The 22,043-nt window shown below is 43.8% G+C and overlaps 1 protein-coding gene across 7 annotated transcripts in view; it reads left to right on the top strand.

Annotated features, from left to right (window-relative positions):
• TNFRSF19 (TNF receptor superfamily member 19) overlaps positions 1-22,043 on the top strand; it is a 93,599-nt gene that overhangs the window by 40,804 nt on the left and 30,752 nt on the right. For all 7 annotated transcript variants that reach the window (XM_019447971.2, XM_019447970.2, XM_053900932.1 and 4 more), the window contains one exon: positions 5,649-5,734. In XM_019447971.2, coding sequence (XP_019303516.2) covers positions 5,649-5,734 — 86 coding nt within the window. The remainder of the gene's footprint in view (positions 1-5,648; positions 5,735-22,043) is intronic.

Raw genomic sequence — 22,043 nt, 5'->3', positions numbered from 1 at the left:
AAGCAAGAGAAGGTAAGATAGTTTTTAAAGATTGATACGTTTCTTTATCCACTTAATATTTTCAGTTACATATTTTTTAAAGATTTTTATTTTTATTAAATGCTTATTTATTTTGAGAGAGAGAGAGAGAGGAAGAGAGAGAATCCCAAGCAGGCTTCACGCTGTCAGCACAGAACCCACGTCGGGGCTCAGACTTACAAACCATGAGAGCATGACCTCAGCCGAAATCAAGAGTCAGACGCTCAACTGACTGAGCCACCCAGGTGCCCCTTCATTTACATAGGAAAACTCTAATTTCTATACCTTCATCTTCAAATTGGAGGATAATTTTGAGGCAACTTTTCTAACAATTAAAAGCACAATGTCTGTGATGGCGAGTACATAACTGGTAGTTTAGTAACTACTCGTTTTTAGAATTCTGAATTAATCTCACTTTGTACTAAACAGAAAAAAAGGAGAGTCGGTGGATGGTTTTAAACATCTTGTTCCATTTTTTTTAGTTGAAAAGTTAAATTAGAATTAAAAATTAAGTTTAAAAAACCTTAGATTCTGCCGTTACGCCATTGGAATAAAGAAGCTGGCAGGGCAGGTTCTGAATGCTTTGGTGTAATCTCCGTGCAGCTGCGGATAGCTGCTCTGGGTCACGTCCAAGCATCATCTGTCCGTGGGTGCAGCGGTTACATACGTGGGAGCCTCATGAATTGGTGTGTCCACTCAACCTCATTTCTAGTCAGCTTTGCAAGCTGTTTCTGCTTAGTGTTTAATGGTCATTTAAACATGGTGTGACCGGGGCGCCTGGGTGGCTCAGTCTGTTGAGCATCCAATTTTGGCTCAGGTCACGATCTCACCGTCCGTGAGTTCGAGCCCCACGTCGGGCTCTGTGCCGACAGCTCGGAGCCTGGAGCCTGCTTCGGATTCTGTCTCCCTCTCTCTCTGCCCCTCCCCTGCTCACGCTCTCTCTCTCTCCCTCTCAAAAATAAATAAACGTTAAAAAATTGAAAAAAAAAACAAACATGGTGTGATTTGCTCACCTTCTAGTTTCGTCTCCATAATGGCCCTCAAACTCATAATATATTTTCATCAGTATACTTTTGGCAAATATATGTGATTCATTTGTTAGGGAAAGCTCAGACCTCAAAAGCGTTTTGTCATGAGGAGAGGTCCTTGTTCTAAAAACATTTAATGACATCTGCATTGGAGTCTCCATGCTTTCCATTTCCTTAGTTTTTAAGAAGTTTTAAAATGTGTGTTTCAGTATCACAATGGGATGTTGAAAATGTTGGGTGTAACATTTTTTTATTTCACTTTCTGTTCTGCCTATTTACAAAAATGAGTTTTCACATGTAAAACTATTTTAGACTGTGTCGATGTCTACTTGTAATTTGGCAGATTTTCTGGCCGAGAGGATAAATAATGGTAGTCCGCATGTATTACAGGGTTTAGTAAGAAATACATCCGTAATAATGCCGTCTTACATTACGCTACGGTTTTTACCTTACTTCAAAAATTTTTATGCATTTTTGGTTGTGAAAAATAACATAAGGTTTATCGTCTTAACCATTTTTAAGTGTATAGTTTACTAGTGTTAAGTACATTTACATTGTTTGGAACAGATCTCTAGAACATTTTCATCTTCCCAAACTGAAACTCTATACCCAGTAAACAATAACCTATCCCCCTTTCCTGCTCCCTTTGGCCCCTGGTAATCACTGTTTATATGAATTTGATTACATACCTAATCTGAGTGGAATCATGTAGTATTTCTCCTTTTGTGACTGCTTTGTTTCACTTAACATAACGTCCTTAAGGTTCATCCGTGTTCTAGGATGGGACTGGGACAGGATTTCCTTCCTCCCATCCTTTTTTTTTTTTTTTTTTTTTTTAAATTAGAGCAGGTCTGTTCTTTTTAAAAAAAATGTTTTTAAGTTTATTCATTTGTTTTGAAAGAATTGGAGACAGCATGAGTGGGGGCAGGGCAGAGAGAGAGAGGGAGGGACAGAAGCCCAAGCGTGCTGCCAGCACAGAGCCTGATGTGGGGCTCGAACTCACGAAACCGTGAGATCAGATCGTGACCTCAGCCGAAACCAAGAGCCAGATGCTTAACTGACTGAGCCGCCCAGGCGCCCCCAGGATTTCCTTCCTTTTCAAGGCTGGATAATATTCCATTATATGGCTACGCCTCATTTTGTTTACCCCTCCATTTGCCCCATGGATATTTGGACATGCACCTTTTGGCTGTTGTGAATAGTGATGCTAGGAATGGAGGTGCAAATATCTCATCTACACCCTGCCTTCCGTTCCCTTGGAATCAACCCAGTAGTGGAATTGCTGGATCATATGGTCGTTGTATGTTTCGTTTTTTGAGGAACCTCCTTACTGATCTCCGTAGCACCATCTCACTTTCCCGCCAACAGTGCGCGGTGCTTCCAATTCCCCTCCGAAGCCTCCCCACACTTGACGGTTTCTGTGTTACTTTGCTTTGGTTTTCAGCAGCCATCCTGATGGGTGTAAGGTGGTACTTCATTGTGGTTTTGAAGTGCATTTTCCTGATGAGGAGTGATGTTGGCTGTCGGCCGTCTTTCCATGTGCTTATTGGCCATTTGTACACCATCTTGCAGAAATGTCTCTTCAAGTCCTTTGCCCATCGTTTAATCAGGTTATTTGGTTTTTGTTGTTGAGTGAATATCCTAGATAGCAACTCCTTACCAAATACAGGATTTGCAAAGATTTTCTCCCCTAGTGCAGGTTCATTTTTCACTCCGTCGATTGTCGATTGTATCCTTGTTTTTTTTTAATCCTGGAAAAGAAGATTATTATTTTATTATCATTTAAAACTTTTTTTTTTTTGATGTGACCTACTTGGTTTTAACCAGTTTATTGAGGTATAATTGACAATTAAAAAGCTGTACATATTTAATGTATACAACTTGATGAGTTTGGGGATAAGTATACATTGATTGTGTCCTTTGATGCAGAAAATTTCACGTAGCCCAGGGTATCAGTTTTTGCTTTTGTTGCCTATTTCACATATGCCTTTGATTGCATTTTGACGTCACATCCAAGAAATCATTGCCAAATTCAGAGTCATGAAGTTTTTCTCCTGTTTTCTTTTAGGAGTTTTATAGTTTTGGGTCTTATGTTTAGGTTTTTAATTCATTTTGAATTAGTTTTTGTATAGAGTGTTAGATAAGGTTCCAACTTTTGCATGTGGATATCCAGTTTTCCCAGCACCATTTGTTGAAGACCTGTCTCCATTTAGGTGGCCTTGGTACTCTTGTTGAAGATCATTTGACCCTGTATGTGAGAGTTTATTTCTGGGCTGTCTTGTTCCATTGGTCTACATGTCTGTCTTTGTACCAGTATTGATTATTGTAGCTGTAATTGGCTATTATACTGTATTGTATATGGTACACTGTGTTGTGTATTGCACTCTGTTGATTATTATAGCTTTATAATATGTTTCAATATCAGGAAGTGTTACTCCTCCACCTTTGTTCTTTGACTATTGCTTTATGCATCACAAAATAAATTTTTTAATTAAAACCAGGTGGGAACTCACCATATTACAATATGGATATATTTTCATAGTCAAATGAAAATGGAAGGTTAGGCAAATACTGAATGTACCTTAGCATTTGAGGTAATTTACCTGCTTTTAAAGAAAAATTTGGCAGGGGCGCCTGGGTGGCTCAGTCGGTTAAGCGGCCGACTTCGGCTCAGGTCATGATCTCACGGTCCATGAGTTCGAGCCCCACGTCGGGCTCTGTGCTGATAGCTCAGAGCCTGGAGCCTGTTTCAGATTCTGTGTCTCCCTCTCTCTGACCCTCCCCCGTTCATGCTCTGTCTCTGTCTCAAAAATAAATAAACGTTAAAAAAAATTTTTTTGAGAAAAATTTTGCTTCAACCATAAATCATACAGATTTGCTACTACAGTATCCAATTTCATAAAATAATTTCATCTGTCTTGCTCTTTATAAACTTGATCTGCAAATTAATTCTCCAAATCACTATTTTGTCATAGAAAAAATATATTTTGAAATACATTTACAAGTAATCACTGTTTTCTTAAAATTTTCAAATGTTTATTTGTTTTTTTGAGAGAAAGAGACAGAGTGTGAGCGAGGGAGGGGCAGAGAGAGAGGGACACAGAATCCGAAGCCGGCTCCAGGCTCTGGGCTGTTGGCACACAGCTGGACGCAGGGCTCGAACTCATGGAGTGTGAGATCATGACCCGAGCCCAAGTTGGCTGCTTAACTGACTGAGCCACCCAGGCACCCCTAAATAATCACTGTTAATAGTTGGTATATAATATGCTTCCACATTTTTTCAGTGCAAATACATGTATGTAAATTATTTTAGCTGCTTTGGTAAAAAAAAAAAAAAAAAAAAAAAAAAAAAATCTGAAAGGATCTATACCAGAGTGTGTGTTTGTACAAAATAGAATTATGTTATTCACCTTTCTTTTTTTCACCTACTGATATTTCATGAGTTAAAAAAAATATGTATACTAGATCTGCGTCGTATTCCATTGCCTCGGGACTACCGTGGCTAGTCATATCGACTGTTACGTACTGAAAGTGTGCCTAACTGGGTTTTTTTCTTTTATAAATAATAACACGATTGCATTGTTGTAAATACCACGTCACCCACTTGGTTGTTTCTTTAGGAAACATTTCAAAAAAATGAACCTCCTGGTTAAAGGATATATAAACTATTTTATTGGGTTCTGATGGCGTATCGCTGAACTGCCCTTCTACAAGTGGCCTTTATAATGCCACTGGCATCCAGACATGTGCTATTTTGTCTGTACTCACTAGTGTTCTGAGTAAAAATGGTACATTTTCACTGCAATGTGCATTTACTTGATTAGTTTCACAGGGTCTAACATTTCAATGTTAAATTTTTTAACATTTAATTGCATCATGCTTTTTAGTTTTCACTGAAAGTTTTAAATTATGAAATGTTCTTCTTTTGGGGAGTTAATGTTCTTTGCCTGTTTCTATTACAGACTGAAATTACAGACAATGCTATGATTAGGACTATTTTTCAGGGTTCTTTTGCCCGTTAACTATGTTGATGGTGCTTTATTTTTGCTCTTCAGCAGTATTGTGTGTGTGTTTGTGTGTGTGTGTGTGTGTGTGTGTGTGCACGCGTTTGTGTATGTGTGTGTGGTAAAAGCTGTTATCTCTTCCATTCCAGCTCCTGGGTTTCTTGTCATGCCTACAAAAATAACCCCGTATGAAAATTATATAAGTATCTCCCTACATTTTTCCATTGCTTTTATGGTTTGCTTGGCTTTTGGGGGGCTCTGAATTTCGGGTGTTTAAAAACTAGCACTTGATTTACGAGGGGTTTTGTCGTTTAAGTTACAATAGAATTGCAAAAGACCACCGATTTCCTATTCCCTCACCAGCACGACCATCTCAATATAGAGGGGCTGAGTAGAATTTACAATGTCTAGTGGAATTGATATTTCTTAAATGTTCACCGCATCTAAGGATGTGTCTAAGATACTGCTATGTTTAAGCCTTTGAATTGCTTTTTTAAAAAAGTAGAACTGGTAATTTGTAAATTATCCTGAATCTGTTAGCTGCAACTTGGAGCTTAGAAGGAAGAGCTAATGAGGATTATTTTTCTTTCTCTTCTAGATTTTATAGGAAGACAAAACTCGTCGGTTTTCAAGACATGGAGTGTGTACCTTGCGGGGACCCCCCGCCCCCTTACGAGCCACACTGTGAGTGAACTCCAAAGACTTTTAGAAACCTTTCTACAGTTAGCAAATGGAGCACAGTCTCTCCCTACGGTGGGGCTTATAATGCGCATTCTTTTGTCAAGCCTCCAGCAGGGTAAAAAGTCCTTTTGTTGTGCGCCCCAGTCAGCCAACTGTGTCCCTTGGTTTGACTCTCAGAGGGAAATACAGACATTTTGCTGCCTCTTGTTTCATTCTAACTCTTATCTTCATTCTGGATATGGAACTCGGGCAACTCCAATTAACTAGGTGATCCAAATCCTAATGCGTAAGGTCTTTGCCTTGGCCCCGCGAATTCCTGTGTTTTCCCTTCTTAGTCCCCAGACACTGTCATGTGGCCACTTCCCTGCCTTCCCAGAGACATTCCTGTCCATGATTCACCACCCTCATTAATATATCATTAAGTTAAATACTGGCTCCTTTCATTCACTCCTTCATTTTTCTCATTTCACAGATAAATAGGAAGAGAAAACCCATTGCATGGCAGAAATACAACTATGAATGAGAAATTTTTGCCTTTTCTTCTCTGTGTTAACATGGATCTTTTTCTATCATATTTTCCCCTTTGATATAAAAAATATTCGTTAGCAGTTCTCAGTTTGCATTGATTTTGAATAGGAAGGAGAGTGGCTCCTGGCTTTTCTTAATCCCACATACAGATCTGGCCAGTGGAAACTCACAGGTGATGGGCCAGGAAAGAAATCAGCAGATGGGCTCCCCCCGGGGCGGGCGGGCTCAAGGCTTGTCTTTGCTGAGCAGGGCTCTAGTGGGTTGTGCTTCCGTGTCCAGGAGGGAGAGGGTGGGAGGTGTTGATCCTGTGTATAGGTCGCTCATGCCTTTCTGGGGAGTGTTGGTAATAGAGATGTATATATTTGGGGTCGCTTTGATGTGTTCTTGCTTCTTCTGTGACAAAAGCACCCTCTGAACTAACTGAAAGTGATTGTATTACTGATAAGGCCACATAGTGCTGTGTTTTCTAGAATGTCATGTAATTTGCAATCCATATCATTATGTCCTTTACCGAAATGCATTACTTTCTATTCTTTGTTTAATGTAGTAGAAAGGCAAAAAAAGGGGGGGGGGGATTCTGAGCTTTACAGAAATGCATATTGGCCCTGTTTTTAAAATATGCAAACATTGGCCACATAATTCATTGCATTTAACATATGCAGTTTTGACTGTTATGTTTCAGCCATAATAGGGAAACAGTTGTTTTCCTTAACTTTCTTGCTGCCCTATCATCAGCCTAAATTTATCGATGAGGACACCGGGTCCAGAAAGAAGAATAATTTTCCACGGTTGGCTGGGAAACAGTGGAGACACAATTCAGACCCTAATCTGTCTAGTGTCAAACGTTGCGTCCTTACCACCACACTCTACTGTCTCCCTAAGAAAAACAAACACGTAATCTACGACATGTTGACTTTTTGTTTGCTTTAATATTCATCATTTAAACCAAAACTCTAAAAACCTAATATAGAGGAGATGCTTTATGCTACACAGCCCGTAAAAGGACATGTCCTCTTGCCAATTAAAACAGGGCGGCGACCTGGTCATGCCTGTGGGTCAGCTCAGCCATCATTTTGCCCAGAAGGCAAATTAAGATCATGTATTTCATCCCAAAGCACCATTAAAAGATGGAGTAAAGTAGCTGCTATTGCCCAGTTTAGAGTTGGAAAGTACTTGGGTTAGTTTTTCTCTTTAATTTACTCGGTTTAAATTTAATATGATCTGGTCATAAGTCTGAGGCATTGGAATTTTTTGCCTTTGGGGATCTGGCTAAGCTCGGACATCATAAATTAGACTTGCAACATAGTTTTCACGTTTAACTTCTAATGTGTTGTAAAGTCCTGAGTAAGTTACAATTTGAAGAGAAAGTTAACTGGCTTAACGTATGTGTACAGATCTATTCCTCCATAAATGCCACTTTTTAGAAAGCAAAGAAAAACAAGTTATTTTTCTAAGTGGGAAATGCCGCGTCCAAATCATGAAATCATGAAACAATGGTCTGGTGGTCTTGAGTGAGTGTTAATCCTTATCTCTGTAAAGGAAGGTTTGCTGCCTTTGGCACAGTTCTTGGGAATGATTCCAGGGCGCACACAACTAATCTCCTCAGAAGAGATCTTGAAGTCTTTTGGGGGGTTTCTGTAAGGTACCGTATGTTTTCATTTCTTCTGCTTTGGGTGTTTCAACTCATCCACAAAGAACTACTTTTCCGGTGATTTTTTTTTCCTGCTGAAGAGTTCCTGTTTTATTTAGAGTCAGCTGTAAGAAAGTGGCACCACTCAAGCCGCCTCAAATAATGGGGTTTGTTTTGAGGCTCTACATGGTAGTGAGAGGCTGGAACTTCCCTGAACTTGGGGGCAGCCCTTACTTGGGACCTGGGGCAGCGCTGGAGTGTGGGAGCTGTCGCCCCCCTGTGGCAGGAGGCCGTGAGTTCTGCCCTGGGTTCTGGTCAGCACCGCCATGGTTTCTCAGCCAGTGGGGACTCTGTTTATGTCTCCTCATTTCCCCCATGCTTCCACGGGGCCGCTTCGGTCTGTACTTTCGGGTCATGCCTCTGAAGGAGAGACTCTGATTGGCCAAGTGAAATACCACTGTCCTGTGAGACAGAGCCTTGTTCATTTAGCTGTTGAACAAATATCTGAGCGTCCAATGGGAGCCAGGCCCACGATGACAGACCAGTAGACCCCGATTCTTATCGGAGCTTATGGTATAGTGGGGGGAGTTGTCAACTGACTACCCCACATGCAACAGTATTCACATCCTACCCACATGGCTGCAAAAGTGTGACGGGCCGGTCCTGTGCCTGGTGGGATCTGTGGTGCTCTAAGAATGTATAGCGGATAATGATGTAGGAACATTAGGGACGACTTTACAGAGCTATGACTTTCAAGCTGTGATCTAAAGGGTCGGTTAGAGGAGGATGAGCCAGGGAAGTCAGAAGAAGCCAGGAGAGTATGTAGAGTCCCGCAGCCATTGGATGCTGTGCGCAAGTCGAGTCGGTTGACACTGGAAATGTCCTTTGCGCTTAGGACCCTGGAGGTCTGTGGTGACATCGACATCACCGTCTTAGTGAGTAATGGAGATGCAACCAGGTGATGATGAAACGAGGGGAGGAGTCGAGACAGTTCTGGACAACTGTCCAGAAGTTTGCCTGCGAAGGTGACACGGGAGTGTGCAGCCAGTGAAGGGTTTTGTTTAATTTCGTTCCTTAGGTGAGCAACACATTTGCTTGTTTGCAGGTTGAAGGGAAAGGTTGAGAGAGGCTGACTATTTTATATGAGAAAAGACTGGAATGAGCAGTCGCATAAGGGCTGCTGGAAGAGGACCCTGAAGCGTAATTGTTGGGTTGGCCCTCTCTGGAAGGAGGGAGTGCTCCCTGCTCTAACGAGAGAAGAGGGGAGCGGGGGCAGTGACCATGGACTTCTGCCTTCGGTGGCAGGAGGTGGGGGGCGGGGGCTCATAGACTTGGCTTCTGTGTGTGTGTGAAGTAGGAGGCACTGTTTTCTGCCAAGTCGGGCAGGAGCCAGGGAACTCAGAGGCTGGAAAAGCACAGGTCTTTGAAGTTCTCATTACGGAGTGTGGGAGGGAAGTCGATCGGAGAAAACAGTGGCTTTCCCGGTGGCACCAAGAGTCCAGATGAAGTTCACGGTCATAGCAGGGCATTGTTTGCTTCTCCTGTGACGTCTGTAGATGCTTCTGCTACAGGGGTGACTCAGGCCACCTCTGCAGGTGCCCCAGAACATACGTAAGTGGTGCCCTAAATGTGCAGCCTATAGCAAGCTACAAATAAGTCTTGAAAATACAGTCCATATTAGTAACACAAGAGTACTTTGAAATAAATGTTAAGTACACTTTCTTATATTGATGTAATACCTGAAGCATACCAAAGTAACGACTTAACAGAAACGCAAGACTGAAAACCTCCCACATTGCTGTCAACCACGTTTTCTTTATCTATTCATCCATCAGTGGACACTTAAGTTGTTTCCTGTCTTGGCTATCATAAATAATGCTGCAGCGAACATGGGGTGCAGATACCTTTTTGACTTAGTGTTTTCATTTTCTTCAGATAAATACCCAGAGGTGGAATTGCTAAGTCACATGGTAGTCCTATTTTTATTTTTTTTTTCGGAACCTCCATGCTATTTTCTACAAACTGGCTGCACCAGTTTGCATTCCCACCAACAGTGCCAAGGGTTCCCCTTTCTCCACATCCTTGCCAACATTTGTTATTTTTTGTCTGATAGTAGCCATTCTAACAAGTGTGAGGTGATATCTCACTGTGATTTTGATGATGAGTGATGTTGAGTTCGTGTACCTGTTCATGAGTGATGATGAGTTCATGTACCTGTTGGCCATCTGTATGTCTTCTTTGGAAACGGTCTATTTAGACCCCCTTGCCCATCTTTTAATCAGATTTCCTTTTGCTATTGAGTTCTGTGAGTTCTTTATATATGTTGGATATTAACCCCTTGGGATATATGATTTGTTTCTATCTTCTCCCATTCAGTAGGTTGCTTTTTCACTTTGTCGATGGTTTCCTTTGGTGTGCAGAAGTTTTTTAGTTTGATGTAGACCCACTCGTTTATTTCTGCTTTTGTTGCCGTTGCTTTCGGTGTCAGATCCCAGAAATCATCACCAAGAACTGATGTCAAGGAGTTTACTGCCTCTTTTCTTTTCTAGGAATTTTATGGATTCAGGTCTTACATTTAAGTTTTTCATCCATTTTGAGTTAATTTTTGTATATGGTGTTAGAAAGTGGTTCAGTTTCACTCTTCTGCATGTGGCTGTCCACTTTTCCCCAACACCATTTATTGAAGAGATTGTCCTTTCCTCATTGTGTATTTATTGTATACAATTGTATACAATACATTGTACATTTCGTTTGTCATAAATTAATTGACCCCCTATCTGTGGATTTATTTCTGCGTTCTCTATTCTGTCCCATTGATCTGTTTTTATGCCAATACCATACTGTTTTGATTACTATAGCTTTGTAATGTAGTTTGAAATTAGGAAGCATGTTACCTCCAGCTTCGTCCTTTCTTTCTCAAGATTGCTTTGGCCGTTCAGGTCTTTATGGTTCCATACACCTTTGAGGAAGGTTTGTTCTATTTCTGTGAAAAATGCCATTCAAACGTTGATAGGAGCTGCATTGAATCTGTGCATGGCTTTGAGTACTATGGGCGTTTTAACATTAAATCTTCCAGTACGTGAGCAACGGAATACCTCATGCAGATTTTCGAACTAAGTGAAATCAGATCCAGAAACATACCTGCCACAGAGTTAGCTCAGTAATGACCGTTTACCTGCCGGCCTGCTCTAAGTGATGACCGCACCTGCCCTACATCTCCCGCCGTCCCACCCCAGCCCACGTGTGCTCCTTGGAGCATGTGTCCCACATGGGGAGGGTCTCAGGGTGCAGCTGGCTTTGATTGTTGTCTTGCCGTCTTCCACCCCCACTGGCAGGGGAGCAACAAAGGATACCCAGAAAGGGGCTGCAGGGGATTTTGTGTTTGAGGACTGGAATGGCTAGAATACCAGGCTGCAGCAACCCTACATAGGCTGGTCTCTTTCCTCTCTGTCCCCGCTGCCCAAGGCCCCGAGCCACCTGCCTGAGCAGCGTGAGCTCATTTCGGCTTCCCTCCCCTCAAACTAATACTGATGGATGTGTGAAGGCAATTGATTAGTCCACTGGTCACCTCTTTGTCAGCTGGCCAGTAGCATCAATTTGCGACAAAGAGCACAGGGTTGATTGGTGACATCAGTGTAAATTGCAGATCAATAAAAGGCACCATTTATATAAAAGTCCCTGCGTGGGGCTTTGTTCCTCATTGCTTTTACTTCACTTCCTAAAAATATGCACCCATTTAGGGCATTAAGGAGAAATGCGGGCGGGGGGAACACACAAGAAATGTTAGAAGAGCTACATCCTGCCCTGGGTCTGATAAGAAATGCAGATTTTGTATGATTTCTTTGAGCAATGTTTACTTAATTTGGAACAAATACTGTGGTTGGAACAAATGGTTTTGAAAAAATTCAGAGCGGTTTTTCATCCAGCGCAGCTTTATTTAAGTGTGTTTAACCTAGATGTTTGCTTTGTTCTTGGGGGCTTTGTAAAACAAGCCACGTGATTCTAAAGAGATAAGTGACCAGATAAGTCGCTGTGTGGGGGAAAGAGAAAAAAGCGGGAGCTATGTTGGCCTGCAGCTATTTAGGAGTTTGACATGGCTTACCAGTCTCTAAAAACACAGCAGGTCTCTGTACCAATACGTAATACATGACAGCCTTAAAAAATGATTATTCTTCAAAAGAAACTTAAGATACCTTCCAAATTAACAGAGAAAGGTAACATCGAAATAACCTTTTAAAAGAAATACTTGCTCCTTAAAGATAACTTTTAACCATTAGTAGAAAACAAGAAGGGAGAATACCATAAGCAAAGCATTTCCCGCATTAGCGCGTACAAAACAAAAGCCAGCATCTGGGTGGTTTTCTCTCACCCTTTTTCGATCTTTACCACTGATATTTGAAAATTTGATGTAATTATGGTGGTCATACTGCTTTGCCTTTTTCTACTTACGCTATAATTTTTTTCATATACTATCTAAGCATTATTTTAATGACATTACTTTTTTAAACGTTTATTATTAAGAGACAGAGACAGAGCGTGAGCAGGGGAGGGGCAGAGAGAGAGGGAGACACAGAATCCGAAGCAGGTTCCAGGCTCCCGAGCTGTCGGCACAGAGCCCGGCGTGGGGCTCGAACCCGCGAACCGTGAGATCACGACCCGAGCCGAAGTCGGACGCTTAACCGACTGAGCCACCCAGGCGCCCCAGTTTTAGTGGCATTATTGACTAAAGTACCATTTAGGTATTTGGGCTACAGTTGGACTGTAAGGCTGCTGTGTTACGCGCATCGTTGCTGTTCACATCGCTGTGCAGGAAGCAGTCTTTCCCCGCGGACGCACTGCGGATGGGTGCCCACAGCTCCTGGGTCCAAAGGTATTCACGTGCAGCTGTCGTGAGGTTCTTCTAAAGGTAGGGTGCCTGGGAAAGGCGTCTTTTAAAGAAACCAGAAACAAGTTGAAAAGGAAGGAAGTTGCAAGTGTTTCGGAATCAGTGCCAATACGATGCATCTTCAGGTTTTCTCTGAAAGGGGAGGGGGCAGAGGAAGAGACCTTGGCGTTCGGTGAATCGCAAGCAGACTTCAGCTTTTTTTCTGGACGTTTTCGGCACATAAACTGCTGAGGTTAAAAGCCCAGTTCCTGGCATGTACGGTCTAAAATGGTAGCGGCTGAAGGTTGCTTATGTGGAGACCCAAGAAACAGAAATCAGCCAGCGTCCCTGCAGAATCCCCGCACAGCAGAGCACCTTTCCAGCCCTTCCCTGGAATCCATCCATTGTTTTGTTTTTTTTTTTTTGTCCTAAGCATTGCTGTGCCAAGTGAAGCAGCCCCGGGGGAGGGAGGAGGGGAGGGAAGGATCTAGCAGAGGCAGAGACGGAGAAGGCAAGAAGCAGAAGGGCAGCCTGCGGTCCAGCGGGGAGGAGTCCCAAACATGCACAAAGCAGCCACAGGAGCTCCGAACCAGCTGAGATGTTGTGCCATTTAGCGCAGCGCAAACAGACCTACGCGTCCCAGTGCCGGACCCCTGAGGGTCCTGGTAATACCCCTCCTGGTAGCCGTAGCTCCCCCTCTTCTTCCTGGGCCCCGAAAAAGAGGTGGGGAGATGATCCACTTGTATTTGTTGAAATCTTTTTAAGAAAGCAGAACCCCACCGTAACGGTTTCAGACGGATTTCCTTAGAAAATGATGAATCCTTTGTGAAGCTCATTTGCTTTCGGGGCGAACAACGGGCGTCTGCACATAGGTTGAAAATGGGCTAGAGCAAACGCCTCCTTTTCCAGGGATGTTGCAAAAATAGCTGGAGAGTCTAAATGGGTTGGCCTCGTTAGAGGAAAAGTGTGCTATAAATGCTACCGCTTTGTATGATCAGGTAGCTATTTCAAATATTTGTCTTAGCCCTAGCCCCATTCAAGTTATAGAAATCAAGACTTCTTCAGGGGCGCCTGGGGGGCTCCGTCAGTTAAGCATCTGACTTTGGATTGCAGCTCAGGTCACGATCTCCTGGTTCATGAGATAGAGCCCCACGGTGCTGGGCTCTGAGCTGACGGCACGGAGCCTGCTTGGGACTCTCTCTCTCTCTCTGTCTCTCTCTCTCTGTCTCTCCCCCGCTCGCGGTCTCTCTGGGGAACTGCCTCTTTGCCTGTGACATCTGGGAGGCAGGGGTGTCCTGAGCTGGAGATACAAAAGGAACCCACAGGCTTTGATCCCGGTAGCTGTTGATTATTACCCAGTCAGCTATAAATCGGACTTCCCTGCCCTTTATCTGCAGTCTCTTTGAAACATTTAAAGTCAGTGAGCCGGTTTAAATATTTACTCTTGAAGAAACAGGTTGTGGTTTGTTAAAGGCCATCACTAAATTAAATGAATGTTAGATTAAGTACAGTTTATTTGAAAAATATAAAATCCAACAGGCCTGTTTCATGAAGTTGTGGACTTTTGTAAATGGAACAGTGATTTGTGTGTGTGCCCATCAAATGCTTAGCATCTAAATAAACGTGGAGAAAGCATTCTAGCAGTTTGTGCCACACCTGCAGTGGAAATCCTCAGCGTTTAGACTTAGAAAGCCTTCCCCTTCCTACAGGGGGACGTTTATTTTCAGGATGTAGTATGTCAGGGCTCACCTTGTGCCAGGAGACCAGGGTTTGGTCCCCTGTGGGCTCACATTCCAGGAGGCGCTGGAATATGTCACCTTCACCGACGGATGGAGATCTTTTTTCTCTTTAAACAAGGGCGGATGCCTCTGGCCACTTCCTCCATCAGCTGGAAGGGGATTCAATTTGAGGCACATCATTTTGAGGAGGGAAAAGAGAATCACCAGGAGGGTTGAAAATAGCAAAGCTTGAATTCTGAAGGGGACCAGACGTTTCACCTGCCTTTCCCACCCTGAGCTTGCACTGTCTCTCTGTGCTTCTCCAGTGCCTTCCCTTCACAGCCAGGCATCAGGCGCGGAGAAAAGGAGCCAGGATTCGATCCCAGGTCGGCCTGACGGCATAGACCTGCAACCTGTATATTCGCCTCTCCAAGCGAACTCGGAAGGACCTCTCTTACGCCTATAAGAGAGTTTAAAAATAATCGTTAAATTAAGACAAAATTGTGAAACTCTAAATGAAATGTAATTGAGTCGCTCTACTGGAAGAAAAAGCGTAAAATAACTCCAATTTGGAAAAGGTGGTCGAAAGTAAAAATTGAAAGGCTGAAGTCCTGTATCAAATAGGAATTAGGGTTTTTCAAGATGATATCCCACTTTGGGGGCTTAAAACAGTACTTTGACTGCTTTTTAAAATTATCTTGATGATCTCAGAGAAATTGTCTTAAGTTTTCATGGAAGTCTTATCTATGTTATTAATCATGTAGCCATTTTCTTAAATATTCAAGAAATATCTTTCCTTGATACTTACACAGTTATAATTAAAGGGAGGACAGTGCCTCTTCTTTTTAACTGCTACAAAATAATTTTTTAACTTAATTGAAATGTAATTGGCATGCAAGCAAATGCATATAATTCGGTGAGTTTTGACAGATGTATATGCCCGTGTAATCGTCTCTCTAATAAAGATGTAAAACGTTGCATCCTTTCTCTCAGAAGGGAAGTGCTGTTAACTGACAACTTTGGAGTAGCCTCAGAAGGGTTCTTTTTATCTTATTTACCAGATTCCTTGAAGATATGGTTTGGGCATCTTTTTGTTCTCTTGCATTTTCAAAAATTTATGCACGTATATATTAGTGTTTTCTGACCATGTTTAACGTTTCTACCATGAGACCCAAGCGTTATGGCATGAAATGTTGCATTTTGTCTTTAAACATTTATTTATTTTTGAGACAGAGAGAGACAGAGCATGAACGGGGGGAGGGCCAGAGAGAGAGGGAGACACAGAATCTGAAACAGGCTCCAGGCTCTGAGCTGTCAGCACAGAGCCCGATGCGGGGCTCGAACTCACGGACCGTGAGATCGTGCCCCGAGCGAAGTCGGACGCTCAACCGACTGAGCCACCCAGGCGCCCCGCATTTTGTCTTTAAATGAGCAAAATCTATCAGACTTGAAAATGTCATTGAAAATGAATCATTTTTGGAAAGCTTTCCAGTGGTCACAGGAGGCATGCTTTTCTTTAAAATGAAAAAAAATACTTTTTGGTGTTAGGCTCTTGAACTCAGGAAGCGTGTTGGGGAACACTTTCTGAGTGCCTGATGTAAGTATGGATACAGCAGAATCCTCCTCAGGGCATCTCTGTGATGTCGCGAATGACCTGTAGATCAGTCTGCCCTCTTGTTCGTTGACAAATATGTTGAATGCCTTCCCTGAGCACTGATGTGGGTACTGGGGACCCCACAATGAAAAACAGATGAAATTCTCAGTCCCCAAGCAGTTGGCATTCTAACGCTCCAGAGAAGGGGTATCATTTAAAATAAGGTGGCCGGGGAGAGGCCTGTGTAGAGTGATCCTAGGACAGAACCCTGAAGGAGAGGAGGAGAGAGTGAGCTGGGGGCTGCGATTTGGGGCAAAGCCAACAACACACTTAGCAGAGGCTGGAGCCCAGTGAGTGGGATGGATGGGCCTGGGGAGAGGGCGTGGGCCGAGTAGAGCTGGTAGGCCATTGTAGAGACCCCAGTGTCACCACAGGAATGACACGACCTGACTTAACTTAAAAAGCCCTTCTGGTTGTGGTTCAGACTAGACTTCAGGGGGGCAAGGGAAGAGAGGAGACTAGCGGCACACGGTATTTTCAGCCGATACAGCAAATGAACAGGCCTTCACCCTTTTCTCAAGGTTTCATTACTACTTTATTTAATTTAATAAATTTAATTTCAACGCGTTCCATTAATTTAATTATTAGTTGTATTAATACTATAATACTTGTTACATTTTGCCGGCTCTCTGTGATGCCACAGCATTTGATTTCTTCCCGAAAGTTGGGGAGGTCACAAATTGGGAAGAGGTTCACTTCAGATGTCACATCAGTATCATTAGATTTTAGTTCATCATAACTGTTGTCTGTTATTTTAGGGCCTCGGCAAAGATCTGAACCGTAAAGTCGGGGGAGTTTCTCTCTGCCGTCTAGAACTAATTAGGACTGAAAGGACACTCACGTAACCACCCGCTTTGATCATCCCAGGACCAGTACGGACCAGTATGCGTCTTACATGTTAGCTCACGTAACCTTCCCTGGGAAGAGGACGTGATTCGGAGTCCTGGTCCTTGTACTAACTTTCAAACCAGACATTTAGATTTTCTGTGACCCAGGTTTCTTCGTGTACCAAACGAAGATGTTAATAATTTGAAGAGAGGAAATAAAGCATCAGTTGAATTCCTGAATCTGCTCCACGTTCCAAGTCCGCAGAAGAGCGGGCTCTTTCCGACTTCACCCAGGGTTTTGTTCGTTACCATAAGTTCTGTCGACTCTAAAATTGTATATAAATTCGTAAGTAGCAGAATCAATTCTGCCGGACTAGGCGACACCAAGAAGCACAGCCTGAATCCTGATTTCCTGTTCAGTGTAGACCCAGCCATATTAAGCTGTGCATAAATGTACATGCCTTATTTTTCCGTAGTTGGAAGTGAATGGGCAGAAATCATTTGGAGTTTCATCATCTCAGGGTAATTTCACAGGAGATTACTTCTTTAAATGCTGCAGCGAGGTAAATAAAAATTATCCACTTTGCTAATAACAGAGAAGCTCACAATTACAGGAGGCAGAGTCCTTAGGTAAAAGCTTGCCTCTTTGATCCCGCCTTCTCCACTCTGAGGCAAAATGAACACGGTCCTGCTTTTACAAGGATATGGAGTCCAGGCGCCTAAATGGATTCTGGCACCCAAAGGGTTAAGCGCGCTGCGCAGGGAACACCAGGGCAGAGGTCCGGTTTTGGATCTTTGTTCCAGTTCCCAGATGGCAACCCCGTCTGTTAGTCCCAGTTGAAGCAAAACTGTCTTTGAGCCTGTGTATCCTTCGGCACAGATGTTTAAGGCCGTAGTGATGTGTTTCTTCTATGGTGTCCTCTTTGTGTCCCGGTGTGGAAGTTTAAGCGCTCCACCGTTTCATCGGTCAGATAAACACAGCAAGACCTTACAGGACTGTGGGATAAGAAGAAGAAGAAAAACATCCTCGGAAGCGGGAAGAGTCGCTTCGCTTTATTGTGGGCACGGAGAACTGCCGTAGACAATCCGCTGCCATTTTGTGGCTTATAATGTTTCCGGCGTTAATTACGGTGTTTATCACGATGGAAGCACCAAAGAGTTACGCTTGTAGTCCACCGAGTGCCCAAGAGAAGGAGCAGCGAGCTCGCCGTGGGCGTGACAGGCCTTCCCGGAACAGCACGTGGCGGCGACGGTCTTTGGTTGACCCGGTGGTCTCCACTGCGGGCGGCCAGTGGCCGTCGGTCACCTCCCTGCCCGGCCAGCCGCTCTCCTGTGAGAGCTGCCTTCTCCGCCTCTCTTCCTTCTCTGTTTCTTTTCCCTCAGAGACACGCGTGATCATTTCCGTCCTGTTTTCCCTGGCGGGACACAGACCTCTAGGCCCGGTGATCTGAAGCAAGATGACGAAGGGCAGAAACCAAGCCTAGTGAAGTAATTCACCGAGTCTCGGCCACTGTGACATCAGCCTCCAGCGACAGGGCCGCTGCCTGGGATTTTCTCCCTTCCCGAACGCTTCTTCACGTCCTGGGTGAACTTTGCCGTGCTCTCTGACCTCCAGCCCCGCAGGTCACAGGTCACGCTCTTCCTGCCTCCCCGGCCTTCACAGCTGCCTTTCTGTCTGTCGCCAGACTGAATCCCTCAGCCGGCAGCCCAGCCCCTCTCTCAGCAATGCCCCTGACCCCTTGGTCTGCTCGGCCCTGCGTCGCACCTGCTCTAGTCCTGTCACCGGGCTGCCGAGCGCCCTTAGGTCCCAGGTCCCTTTACTTTCATTGCTGCATTTCTGATAGCGCGTTCCATGACGTGTGCGTCTTAAAGAGCAAAAACTCTTTATCTTGTGCATCTATGATTCTCTTTTGTCCTGTTGGAAAGAAATACAGCTGTTTGGTTAAAACGTCTTATAAATACAGTTAATTTTCCTTTTCTGGGTAGAAACATTCACATATTGGACTAATAAATAAAATCCAAAGCCGCATGTATTTAAGTATTATACTTTTTTTCACGTTTATTTTCGAGACAGAGCATGAATGGGGGAGGGGCAGAGAGAGAGGGAGACACAGACTCCGAAGCAGGCTCCGGGCTCCGAGCTGTCAGCACCGAGCCCGACGCGGGGCTCGAACTCACAGACCGCGAGATCATGACCTGAGCCGAAGTCGGACGCTTAACCGACTGAGCCCCCAGGCGCCCCTAAAGCTACATTTAAAGACATTTTTAAAAATCTTTGCCACTCACTGTCGGTAACAGAGTGAGCCGTGATGGAGTGAGTGCTCAGCCATATCCACATGCCAGGTTGATTTGTCCCCCTTCTTCCCTTGGTGTCTCCCTCCCCCCACACCCAGTGCTGGGGAGCAAATCATGAAGGATTGTGGGTCTGAGTCCACACTTCTGTCTTCACGGCTTAGGCACCTCCCCAGCCAATACCGTGTGGTCCAAACAAAACAGGCTCCTGCGTCCAGCCCGTGGTCCACACGCCTGGCAGGACGCAAACCGCTTTGGAGGCCGTGGTGTGCAGTTGAGGAAGGGGTGACAGGCGAGAACCAAGGTGGGTGGTGGCTGTAGGGGGGACGAGGAGAAAGACCCCAGTATTCGGAAAGTCGATCTTTGAAAGCAGCATACAGTGCTGGATGTGAAAGAGTATTCTAAAATCAATGTTTCCGGCAGTTTAAATACAAGGCACTTACCAGAACAGTCAGCACGAACGACGGTACGGTGTGTTTCCAGCTTAGGAACAAAACTAAACGACACTGGCACGATAACAACCCTTTGCACTTACGAAGTACCATCAGCTCCCTTTGCAGCATGAGTCGGCATCTACACCATCCCATGTGTCGGCGTGGTGATGTCCGGAGCAGTGGAGAGGGTTCTGGGTGGTGCAGCCTGAGAGGAGAGAGGAGCTCAGCTGCCCCAAAGACTCTTAAAACGTGCTGTCAGAGGCCGTGTATTTAGTTGGAGGAGGTTTGCATGGAAAATAATGGTCTGCGTTGACTAGGGAACCAGGCCCGTGTCTATACGCACCAACCACAGACTTGGTGACTTCTGCCTTAGTTTTTTAAATCAGGTTTTGTAAAGTCACAGGTTAGCAATTCAGGTCAGCAAATGCACTGAGCCGTGTTGATGAGAGTTGGAAACGACCAAATCCCTACTTTGTTTCATACCGTCAGCTTATTGCCAAATAAATGCTGTTGCAGACTTCCTTGACTACTGCAATGCGGCCAACTTTGAGGGAGAGTTTGACTCTCCCGGTAAAAATAAAAAGGTAAATCAAGGAGAGCAAAGAGGCATAGGATACATAGGATACAGTTTTCCATCGGTCACTGTATCTTTCTGCTTATGGCTGCTCTGCTGGGCCAGCGGGCCTTCCGTTCGTCTTTCTCCTTCTTTCTCTTCCTTTCTTTCTCTTCCTTCTCTTTACTCCTCTCAAGAGTGAGTCCTTCTCTTCCCGTGCCGGCAGTCCTCCATGTCGAAGATGTTCAGTGTCACCAACCCACCCTCATGAATGAACAGAGTCAAATTACCCTGCCCACGTAACTGGTCTTTTTTTCTGCCGTAATCTTGCCAATTAAATATTGGCAGTAGAACCAGACAAATGAGGTGTCCGTGAATAGACATAGACTTCCTCTCTGCGTCTTCCTTTCAGACATCATTTCTGTACCTCTCTCGTCCTTCCCTACCCCTTTTCTGCATGTGATTTAAATGTGTACCCTTGTTTCTCCTTAGTACTTGTTCTGTTTCTGTGTGTCTGTCACTCTGTAGGTAATAAGTCCTGCTCAAGGAGCGAGGGAAGAAAGAGGAATCATTATTTTAGTTCATTCTCTCCAAATATCTATGCGAATAATAACTTACTATAAGCCTTTGGAAGAATTTGGACACCTTGTACCAAGATTGCCCTCACTTGTGGTAAGGTCAGCCTGCCCCTCACCCCTGCAGAATCCTCAACAAGGTGTGTTTGAGGAAAAGTAAGTACAGGTCCTGGCCTTCGTCTTCTGTATCCCTCGAGTGAGAACATGAACCGTAGGGGTTGCCTTCAACTCTTGGCGGTTATGCCCGAGTTCTGGATCGTCAGAGGTATCGCTGTAACTAATAGGTAATTAAACTTTCTTATTTGCTTATCGGAGTTTTTTTGTTTGTTTGTCGCTTTTTGAGAGAGAGGGAGAGAGAGAGAATCCCAGGCAAGTTCCACACCCAGTGTGGAGCCCCAGACGGGACTCAGTCTCATGACTGTGAGATCATGACTTGAGCCAAAATCGAGAGTCAGACCTTTAACTGACTGAGCCACCAAGGTGCCTCTTGGATGTTTCCTTTTTCTTTCTTTCTTTTTTTTCCCCCTAAAGGATTTTCTTAGTAATGGTTTTACCATTTTAGTCCCAATATTCCTTGAGGTTTAGGTATTTTGTTAATTGTTGCTTACTGTTATTGAACATTGCGTAATGTTACCAGTTAGATCATATTGGTAAGATTCTGAGATACTTCCGTAAAAGCAGTGGGAGCTATGTCTTTTATAAGAAATGCATCTAAACTTCTGGGGGGAACTATTTTGGTTTGTTTTATTGTTAATTTTCTTTCTGAACTTTCCAGTGCTTTAGGGGTGTGTTATGAGGACACATTTATGCTCATTCCACCCATTTATTCAACAGCCTATCTACTATGTAGGTGGTTTCAACCTGCTTAAAAGACAATCCAAATCCTGACATAATAATAATTACAATATAATGTCCGATTCTGAACGGTCTTGGGGAAAAGCATGGTTAACACAGAAATTTTACTGTGCGTGAAGTACTCTACTAATAATCCCTTTAAATGCATTATTTCATTTAGTTCTCACAAAAAGTCCCATGAGGTAGCTATTATTCTCTCCTGATTTTATCCATGAGGAAACTGAGGCAAAAAGTTGTCATTGCTGGTTGTAACGCTGCTGATAAGTGGCCAAGTGGGGATTCGAAACCCAGACTGTTTACTACAGAGTTCTTAACAATTAGAATGTGTGGTGTTTTACAGTAAGTTCTAAAAAAAAAAAAAAAAACCAAACATGTTTTTATT

Source organism: Panthera pardus, unplaced genomic scaffold (assembly GCF_024362965.1).
Source record: "Panthera pardus isolate Hobbes unplaced genomic scaffold, ASM2436296v1 HiC_scaffold_1, whole genome shotgun sequence".
Taxonomy (NCBI): domain Eukaryota; kingdom Metazoa; phylum Chordata; class Mammalia; order Carnivora; family Felidae; genus Panthera; species Panthera pardus.
This window is presented reverse-complemented; position numbering and strand designations above follow the sequence as displayed.